Source organism: Nomascus leucogenys, chromosome 16 (assembly GCF_006542625.1).
Source record: "Nomascus leucogenys isolate Asia chromosome 16, Asia_NLE_v1, whole genome shotgun sequence".
Taxonomy (NCBI): domain Eukaryota; kingdom Metazoa; phylum Chordata; class Mammalia; order Primates; family Hylobatidae; genus Nomascus; species Nomascus leucogenys.
Window position 1 is genome coordinate 1,534,677 of NC_044396.1, and position 11,053 is coordinate 1,545,729.

The 11,053-nt window shown below is 38.6% G+C and overlaps 1 protein-coding gene across 3 annotated transcripts in view; it reads left to right on the top strand.

Moving 5' to 3' along the window:
* TRAM1 (translocation associated membrane protein 1) overlaps nucleotides 1–10,531 on the top strand; it is a 32,933-nt gene extending 22,402 nt beyond the window's left edge. For all 3 annotated transcript variants that reach the window (XM_030795055.1, XM_030795056.1, XM_030795057.1), the window contains exons 9-11: nucleotides 132–275; nucleotides 601–761; nucleotides 8,971–10,531. In XM_030795055.1, the coding sequence (XP_030650915.1) occupies nucleotides 132–275; nucleotides 601–761; nucleotides 8,971–9,044 (379 nt within the window). In that variant the 3' untranslated portion in view covers nucleotides 9,045–10,531. The remainder of the gene's footprint in view (nucleotides 1–131; nucleotides 276–600; nucleotides 762–8,970) is intronic.
* The last annotated feature ends 522 nt before the right edge of the window (nucleotides 10,532–11,053 follow it).

An 11,053-nucleotide genomic window follows, 5' to 3' on the forward strand; every position in this document is an offset into this window, starting at 1 on the left:
TCTCCTGCCTCAGCCTCCCAAGTAGCTGGGATTACAGGCATCTGCCACCACGCCCAACTTAGGAATCTAATTTCTAATAGAATCTTGTTTTTGAGATTTCAGGAATTTGACTTACGGCCTTTTTCTTGCAGATTTTCTCTGTGGGCAGTTCTTTTTGTTTTGGGAAGACTTCTGACTTTAATTCTTTCAGTACTGACTGTTGGTTTTGGCCTTGCAAGAGCAGAGAATCAGAAGCTGGATTTCAGTACTGGAAACTTCAATGTGTTGGCTGTTAGGTACAATCAATTTAAGATTTTTTTCACTTTATACAGCTAGATAATATATATTATCAGTTTCTCTACATTGAATCATCTATAAAAGGATGAATATGAGGTTGGGGAAAATACTTATTTGATTTTATTTCATACCTGTTGCTATTTTACATATCTAAAGTGCAGTACTAAAGCATTTAACTTTTAGGATAAATTATTAATGCAATGATTATTAATACAATTTTCTCAACCGAGTGGGAATTACTACTAAATACTATGAAAGAAGAGAGAATGTATTCAGTGGCATTGTTTTTTATACACTAACTTTTTATTGCTTAATATTTCTTAGAATCGCTGTTCTGGCTTCCATTTGCATTACTCAAGCATTCATGATGTGGAAGTTCATTAACTTTCAGCTTCGGAGGTGGAGGGAACATTCTGCTTTTCAGGCACCAGCTGTGAAGAAGAAACCAACAGTAACTAAAGGCAGATCTTCTAAAAAAGGAACAGGTTTGTATTCAGTAAGCAATGAAAAACTCATGGAAGTAGAAAACTTTTAAAAAATTTGTTGTGGGATCTTATTTATTAGTTTTAAGGTCTTATAAAGAAAATACTATTCTGTTTTTCAACAAAATTAAAGGCAAAGTAATCTTACTGCATTCCACAATTGGGTGATCCCTTGGGTGAGGAAACTCAGTTACTCCCCTCAGAAGCTGTCCACCAAATTTCTCTTTAACAAGTTTTCCATGCTTGGTTAACTCGAGCTATTTGAGACCAAACTTTATGGGCAGGTTTAGTGAATAACTAAACTAGAGGATGGTAGTTTGTTTTCAAGCGTCTTATTCACATTTTAAAAAGCTCTTCACAGCCTCTTCCCATCTGCCCATTTGTCCCAAGTGGAATAGCTTTTTTTTTTTTTTTTATAACTTCTGATTGCATGATTCTTTGTCTTTAAAGCCTTCATTTAACCTCTTCTTTCCTTATGGTTTTTGCAAAAATTGAAAATGCATTGATATTACAGTTAATTTTTTCAGTGTGTATGTGGTATTATGCCTAGAACTGTAACACAGGAAGTTTTTAGAATATGTCCACTCTGGTTTACTCCTTTGTAAGTATTAATAGCTGATAATTTACATCCTCCAGCCCTGCTTTTTGTTGTTTTGTTTTTTTTTTTTTCAAGTTTTTCCCAGCAAGTCTTGGCCCTTTGCATTTTCTTAATACATTTTAGTACAACTTTATCTGGGTGCAGTGGGGGGTGCCTGTAGTCCAGCTATTCAGGAGGCTGAGGCAGGAGGATCACTTGAATCCAGGAGTTCAAGGTTGCAGTGCACAATGATCATGCCTATGAAGAGCTACTACACTCCAGCCTGAGCAACATACGCCTCTTTAGAAAGAAAAAAAAAATTGTACAACCTGGTCGATTTCCACAAAAATTGCTGGGATATTAAGTTGAAATAACATCAAATCTGTAGATCGATTTAGGGATAATTGACTATTTCAACCCATTAACATGATATATACCTCTGTTTATTTAGGTTGTCTTTAATTTCTCCAAGTAATATTTTTAATAGCTTTAATGGGATGTAATTCACATAAAGTTTACCCTTTAAAGTATACATTTCAGTCATTTTTAATGTATGTTCACAAAATTGTGCAAACCACTATCTAATTCCAGAATATTTTTATCACTGCAAAAAGAAACCCCATGCCCATTAGCATCACTTCACATTTCCCCCTTCATTCTGCTCTGGCACCCTCTAATCTATTTTCTGTCTCTAAGGATTGGCCTTTTCTGGACATTTCATGTAAACAGAACCATGTGATATGTGGTCTTTTGCAAATGGATAATGTTTTGAGGTTCATCCATGTCATAGCATATATAAAGATTTCATTTATTTTTACAGCCAAATAATATTCCATTTTATGGAAACTTATTGTATGGATATATACCATATTTTGTTTATCCATTCATCATTTGATGGATATTGAGTGCCTTTTACTTTTTGGCTATTACGAATAGTGATGCTGTGAACATTTAGGTGCAAGTTTTTGTTCGAACGTGTGTTTTCATTCTCTAGGGTACATACATAGGAGTGGGATTTACGAGTCATGCAGTAACTATGTTTAACATTTTGAGGGAACTGCCAAACTGTTCTTTGAAGTGGTTATACTATTTTACACTCAGTTTAGCATCTTGATATTCAGTTGTCCCTGTGCCATTTGTTAAAAAGACTCCTTCACTATGAACTGTCTTGATACCCTTTTCAAAAATCATTTTTAAGAAAAGTTTATTTCTGAATCATGAATTCTATTGCATTTATTGATGTATGTCAATTCTTATGCCAGAACCACACTATCTTGATTACTGTAGCTTTGTAGTAAGTTTTGAAAGCAGGTAATGTGAGTCCCCAATGTTGTTGTTCTTTTTTATGTTTTGGTTATTCTGGGTTTCTTACATTTCCATATGAGTTTTTATTTAAGTGACGGGATCTTGCTATGTTGCCCAGGCTAGACTTCAACTTGTAGGCTCAAGGGATTCTCCCATCTCAGCCTCCCAGGTAGCTGGGACTACAGGCACATGCCGCCTTCCCCAGCCATTTTAATATGAATTCTATAATGAGCTTGTCAGTTTCTGCAAAAAAGCCAGCTGGGGTTTTGGTATGGATTACCTTCAATTTGTAGGTTGCTTTGCAGAGTATGAACATGAATGTCTGCTTATTTAGATCTTTAATATCTTTCAATTATATTTATCAGTGTATACATCTTGCAGTTCGTTAAATTTAATCCTATTTTATTCTTTTTGATGCTGTTGTAAAATAGAACCATCTTCTTAATTCCATTTTCAGATTCTTCATTGCCAGTGTATATGAAATACAATTCACTTTTGTATATTGATCTTGTCTCCTGCAACCTTGCTGAATTTATTTATTCAAATAGGTTTTTTGTTTTTTGTTTTTTGTCTTTGGTGGGCAATCTGGATGCTTTCTATTGCATTTTCTTGCCAAATTGCCCTGCCCAGAACCTCCACAACAAGTGTTGAATAGAAATGGTGAGAGCAGACATCCTTGTCTTGTTTTTGATCTTAGGGGTAGGCATCCATCTAGTCTTTTACCATTAAGTATGGTGTTAGCTATAGGTTTTTCATAAATGACCTTTATCAGTTTGAGGAAGTTCCCCTTTGATTCCTAGTTTGTTTTTATCATGGAAAGTTGTTAGATTTTGTCAATTGCTTTTTTTCCTGAATCTATTTGAGATAACCTTGTGGGGTTTTGTTATTTTTTTCTGTTGGTATTATAGATTAGATTGATTTTCAGATGTTAAACCAATGTTGCATTCCTGGGATAAATTTCACCTGGTTATGGTGTATGATCCTTTTTATCTCTTGATGGATTTGGTATGCACGCATTTTGTTGAGGTTTTTTGTGTCTGTGTTCATAAAGGATAATTGGTGTATATTTTTCCTGCAACATCGTTGTCTGGTTTTAGTATCAAGATAATACTGGCTTCACAGAATGAACTGGGAGTGTTGTTTCCTTTTCTGTTTTTTGGAAGAGTTCTTCACTTGGTCTTAGCCAAAATGCCAAGAAGCAACGGAAGAGTTGTTGAAGGAGATATTTTATAGGTTTCTGTATAGGGATCTCATACATTTTTCGTTAAATTTATTCTCAGATATTTTCTTTTTTAAGCTAATGTACGTTCTCTTTTTATAAAACAATTTTAACTATTTGTTACGTAGTAATGCCATTTGTTTTCTTTAAGATACTATCCATGTACTGAAAAAAATCTTCCTAATTCACTTATTCTAAAGTTTACACTAAAATATAGTTATATCATCTATACATATTATACCTTTTCATTTTCTTCCTGTATTACACTAGCTAGGACTATACCATAATATTGATATAAGAAATGAATACTCTTGTTCCTCATATAAGAGGGAGACCTTTCGGTATTTCATTATTAAGAATGGTTTGTAGATGCCCTTTATTCAGTTCTCTTCTATACATCATTTACTAAGAGTTTTTGTCCATGACTTGTGAAATGTTAAGAAATGCTTTTTCTGCAACATTTAGTCATAGAGTTTTTCTTTATTAATGTTGTGAATTGCATTGACTACATCGACTATCAATGTTAAAATAATTTTGCATTTCTAAGATGCATCCAAGTTGGTGATAATATAGTAGTCTCCCTGGGGGAATACATTCCAAAACCCCCAATGGATGCCTGAAACCAGGGGTAGTTTCAAACTATATAGTTACATGCTAAATAATGACATTTCAGTCAACAGCTGTACAACATATGTGCATACATGACTCATTTATGACACTGGTCCTATAAGATAATGCTGTATTTCTCCAATACCATTTCTATGTTTAGATATGTTTAGATACATAGTTACCACTGTATTACAGTTGCCTACAGTATTCCAAACAGCAACATGCCGTGCAGATTTTTAGCCTAGGAGCAATAGGCTATACCATCTAGCCTGGGTGTGTGGTAGGCTCTACCATCTAGATTTGTGGAAGTACATTCTATGATGCTCACACCATGATGAAATCGCCTAACACTTTCTTAAAACATAGGCTGTTCAGTGATGCATGACTCTATATACTATGTTCTCTCCTCGTATAGCTATGATAAAGTTTTATTTATAAATTAGTCACATATAGCAGCATATTGTGGCAAAGGTTAATTGAATGTGGTATTTTTCTCTCTCAAAATATTATACAGTACTCACCTATTTTAAGACCATGGTTGACTGTGGGTAACTGAAACCGTGGAAAGCAACACTGCAAATAAGGGGAGACCATTGTACATCACTTTCACTGAATTCCCTTTTTCAATATTTCATTAGGATTTTTGCATCTTTGTTCATGTAATAATAGATCAGCCTGTATTAGCCCTTTTTTGTAATATGTCAGATTTTGACCTCAAGGTTGTGCTGGCTTTAAAGAAAGTGTTGGGCAGATTTGTCCTTTGTGTAAGATCAGCATTATTTCTTATTTAAGTGTTTGGAAGTGTTCACCAACTAAGCCCTCTGACCTAGAGTCTTCTTTTATTTTGAAACAGGGTCTCGGTCTGTTGCCCAGGCCGGAGTGCAGTGGCACGATCTTGGCTCACTGCAGCCTCAACCTTGTGGGCTCAAGCAATCCTCCCACCTCAGCCTCCTGAGTAGCTGGGGCTATAAGCACATGTCACCATGCCACTACTTTTTTTGTTTTTTGTAGAGATGGGATTTCACCATGTCACCCAGGATAGTCTTGAACTCCTGTACCCAAGTGATCTGCCCACCAGTCTCAACCAATTGGCTGGGCACCCAGCACTTTGGGAGGCTGAAATGGGTGGATCACTTGAGCCCAGGAGTTCAAGACCAGCCTGGGCAACATGACGAAACTCCGTCTTTACAAAAAATACAAAAATGAGCCAGGCATGGTGGTGCATGCCTGTAGTCCCAGTACTTGGGAGGCTGAGGTGGGAGGATCCCAAGATCCTGATGTCACCCTTGGGGTGTCACTTCACCAGCTGGAAACCTTTGTGGCTGGCAGCGCCTTCTGCCTGAGTATTGCTTGCACCCGCTGGGCTCATTCCACCCACTTGGCCTGACAGGCTGTGCTTGGCTTACGCTACCGGCCCAGATCCCACACCTGTCAAGCATGAGCCAGATGCGGAGCAGCAGGGGGTGTGTGGGCAACACACGCAAGGTCTAGCCACTGCGCACAGCCAGACACACAGGCTGCTGCCGCAGGGCAGGCAGCTCTAGGCACCAGCACGGGTGCTGGCTCTGTGTGAGGCTGCAGCTGGACCAGATGTACTGCATGCGGCTTCTGCTGCAGGCACCCATGACTGGACAAGGGGAATGTGGTGGCATCTCCAGAGCTTGGAGATGGCCAGAACCACCGAACCCCAAAGAGGGTGTCACAGCCCTGGCTCAGGGAGCGCCTAGATCTGGGCTTCCCAAAGGACCACAGCTCCTCTCTTTCTTGTCATCCACAACGTGGTGAGCAGGAGGGCATATTTCAACCTTGTTTGTGCTATAGCCCTTTCAGTCCCACCATTCAGCAGGTCCCAAGTTCTTGTCCTGCATCCAGGAAGAATGAGGTATGCAGACAACTGGAGGGTGGGCAAGGCAGAGAGGAGGTTCATTGAGAGGCAGAACAGTTCTCAGGAGACCTGAAGTGGTTAGCTCCTTTCCTCAGGCAGGTCATCTCGTTATCTGTGCAGCCCTCAGCAGACAAGAGACCTAGAGTGGGTTAGCTCCTATCCACAGTCTCATCATCTGCCCAAGTCTGGCTGAGTCCAGGATTTTTATGAGCTTCAGCGGGGAGGAAGTGCACGCTGATTGGTCCATGGGCGGGCCCAGAAAAGGCACTATAAGTTCTCACTCCAGTCCATGGAACTGGTGGCCTGGCCCCCAGGTTTCAGGCCGTCCCTGGCTTGAAGACAGGGGCTTCACCAGGGGCCCACCCCTTTCTGCCCAGGAACCCGTCTGCCTCCTGCTGCCATCAACCTGCCATCCATGGTGCCTAGGCTGGTCATGCCAAGGGGTGCCTACAGGCCCACGCCAAGCTACCCTCAGCCCCCCTCGGCCTCCGTCTCGTGCTCATCAGCACCCAAAGTCCTGACAGGGCCAAGGGAGCAGGGAGCTGCCTTGGGAACTTTGGACCTGCTGAATGGCGGGACTAAAAGGGCTATAGCACAAACAAGGCTGAAACATGCCCTGCTGCTCGCCACGTTGCGGATGACAAGAAAGAGAGAAAAGGCCCCAGATCTAGGGGCTCCCTGAGCAGGTATATCAGCGCTGCTCTAATCCCAGGGTCATCTCACCTTCACTCCAAAACTAGCAGACGCCAGGAGCGGCAGAGTGGCCAGGCAGCGGGAGCAGGCACTTCCAAGCCTGCAGAGGTAGTGGGGCTTCCCGGACCCCCAAGAGCTATGGCTGGGCGGCTGCCGCTGTGCCCAGGAGTGCGGGGCTCCCACCACTCCAACTCTGAAAGGGATGGGGCTCCTGCTAGCTATGTGGAGCATGCAGCCCTGGCTGCACCTCCCACACTACAGCCAATGTCATGGCAGTAGCCACTCCATACGGACTGCTGCTGCCATCACTGAGAAGTGGAGGTTGCAGTGAGTGGAGATCATGTCGCTGGACTCCAGTCGGGATAACAGAGTGAGACCCTGTCTCAGAAGAAAAAAAAAGATAATACTATTGTTCACATTTTCTGTTTCTTAGTCGTTTCTCTTTTGGTAAATAGTGTTTTTCAAGGAATTTTTCTAGTTCATATAAATTTGCAAATACATTGGCATAAAATTATTCATATGACTTTCGTTATCCTGTTAACGCCTGTAAATGAGGAGTGACTCCTGTTTTTCATTTCGTGTGTTAGTAATGTAAGCCTTTTATCTTTCCTTCCATCAGTCAAAACCAACATTTGTCTTTTTGTGTTGATTTTCCTAGTTGTCTCTTTTCTGGATCATTGATTTCTATTCTTCTTTCCTTTTCATTGGGTTTAATTTGCAGTTTTGTTTGTGATTTACCTTCTTGAGATGGATCTTTGGAGCATTGATTTGCATCTCTTGTGAATTACATTCAGTTAAGGGTAAACTTTTCCTTTCAACACTGCTTTGACTGTATTTCACAAGGTTTTTTTTTTTGTTTTGGGGTTTTTGTGTGGGGTGTTTTTTTTTTTTTTTTTTTTTTTAGATGGAATCTACCTCTGTCGCCCACGCTGGACTGCAGTGGCGCGATCTCGGCTCACTGCAACCTTCGCCTCCCGGGCTCATGTGATTCTCCTGCCTCCCAAGTAGCCAGGATTACAGGCACCCACCACCACTACCAGCTAATTTTTGTATTTTTAGTAGAGATGGCGTTTCACCACATTGGCCAGGCTGGTCTTGAACTCCTGACCTCAGGTGATCCACCCACCTCAACCTCCCAAAGTGCTGGGATTACAGGCATGAGCCACCATGCTCAGTCTGTATTTCACAGGTTTCAATATGTGCGAATTATCTGTGCTGGGATTCCACTTGTGCTGTGATTATAGGTGCAAGCCATTACCCCCGCCTCAAACATCCATTTCTGTATGCAACTTTTATATTTTTGGAGAGAGAGTCAGTCACACATTTGTTACTCCATCATAGCTTGAAGAAGGCCATTACATTAGCCAGATGTGGTGGCACATGCCTGTAGTCCCAGCTATTTGGGAGGCTGAGGTCCCCGGGAGATCAAGACTGCATTGAGCCATGACCGTGCCACTGCACAGCCTTGATGACAGAGTGAGACCCTGTCTCAAAAAACAACAGTAACATAAATAAATAAAAAGAAGGCCATAATACACGCCTCCACATAGGAATTATCCTGAACACCAACTTTAGTATATTGTCAACAAATATCCCCAAGGACTTTGCTGTCAAATGTGAAAAGTTTCTTTATTTCTACAGAAGGTATTTCTCTTGAATACTATTTTTAAATTCTTGTAACTTTACAGTTTTCCGTCCTGTCACTTTTTTCTGCTTTTAATAGTTTTCTTTTAATTTGCTACTTTCAGTTCATTGTGTTAAAAATGTTACCAGGTTTTGTGATTGGTTAAACACTGGTAAATAAATTTCACCTGAGTGTATATTGGATTTTACATTTTCTTTTCTGAAGGTATCTTTACATATAAAGATTATAACTTGCATTTATTTATAAAAGAGAGTAACATGGATTCTTTTCTTTTTGCAGAAAATGGTGTGAATGGAACATTAACTTCAAATGTAGCAGACTCTCCCCGGAATAGAAAAGAGAAATCTTCATAATGAATTATAAACTAATTGATTAATGTCCCCAAAGAAATCTGCTTTCTACTATATCTTTCAGCATTAGAGATTTTTCTGTTCTTGAAAATACAGTCTGTGCTCTTTGATTTTTGCTGTTGTACGGTTTCATGCATTTTTTAAAGGACATTTGAGGGGAGGATTATTGCTATGAGTGAAAAAAATATTTTAGCTTAGACTAAGCTACCTGCCTTCAAAATAGTTTAGGGACCACCACCATATTTTATTTTGTTTTTATTTTTGAACATTTTTCTAATGATTTGGAGAGAAAACTATTTACAAAAATTCCACATATCAGTGATACAATTTCTTGTTGTCACCAATTTTTTATAATAGCAGAGTGGCCTGTTCTAAGAAGGCCATATTTTTTAAGTTATCTTTCAGGGTAAAATGGAAATACTATAAAGTTGGATGTCAAACTTTAATATGTTTTCAGTGTGCTCTAATTTTTTGGAATTTTTGTAGCCTTTACACCTGGAAAAAAAGATTTGTAAAATCACCAGAACAATTGTGTGCTTTATTTTATAGGTAGTGGTTATTAGTATTACATCCCTATTTTAAAAACAAAAACATAATGTTACAACGTGGAGTTTTATTGACATACATATTAAATCAAAGTATATTCTTAAAAGTACTTGTGAAGTAAAATCTTTCTTGTGCATTTTCAATACTTGTAAACTGGAAATAAGAAAATATTTACTATGAACAGGAAAATCTGACTTATATAGCCCTTTTTGATATGTTTATTAATAATGATTCTTAATGGGGCTCATAATAAGTTTAATATGCACAGCATCTTAGAAAAGTTTAACCTGCAAACCCTTTTAAAACAATGCCTACTTGATTTATATCTATAAAAAGACTGTCAGGTAATTATATTTGGGAAACATTTAATGCACTAACTTTAAAGAAATTGAAAATTCAGGTGGATGAATAGTCTTACAAAAGACAATGTGCTTTATGTTATACCTATAGCTTTGGTCCCATCTTTAATTGAGAAACATTTATCTGTATAAAACATATTTTTGGATAAATATATATATATATATATATTTGTATCTCTACAGAAAGGCTCTAAAAAGCATTTGAGGAAAATATTTGGTTCCCTTTTCTATAATCATCCTTTAAGATCCTTATAGCTATATTTGGTTTATTCATTGTATTTACAGTATATATATTGTTCTTTTCAGTGTTCACATCTTGTTCCCCATTTCTCACTTGTGTCACCAGCTGTTTGTGCCATTTTTAGTATAAAAGTTGCAGACCTATTAGATCTGCAGTTTAAGTTGCCATGCTGCTAGGAAATTGTCCTTTTTCTTTCCAGCTGTTTACCTACTTCCTGGAAAAAGTAGTAGCTCTCTGTAGCATTATGGATTTTCAGTGGAACCAAATTTTTGCCATTAAAAACTGGCATTATACTGAACTATACATTGAGAAATCAATCAAAATAAAAATTTTTACTTTCACAAGTTGCATCCTGGATGTTTCTGTCATTGTTGGTGTTTAGGCTATTTTGGTATATAACCTCATTAAAATGTACCATATTTAAAACACTTCATAGACATTCAGAATAACCCTTTTCAAAATTGTGTTCTGCAAATAAACAGGTTTGTTCCACAGAATATTGGTGAGGACTACTGGGGGGATAGATGGTCATAACCAAATAAATCTGGGAATCACTGGATTAAACTAACCTAAAGGTGTCTCTTTATTATGGGACCATTCAGTCCTTAATATGCAAACGTGTTTCCTGGTGCACCAAGAATGTTGGATATAATATGCAGTGTTTCCCACCTTATTTGCCTGTAGAATTTTCTGTTCATCGAATTACTACGCACTTTGTTTTTACAGCATACACTGGGTTTAGGCAAAGAAAGAAAAAAAAAAAACCCTTGACATGTAGTTACCAAGGGCTTACATATACACACAAGTATGATTATAAATTATGAGCCCTACATCCTGCTCTCAAATGTGCTGAGGAAAGTCTGTAC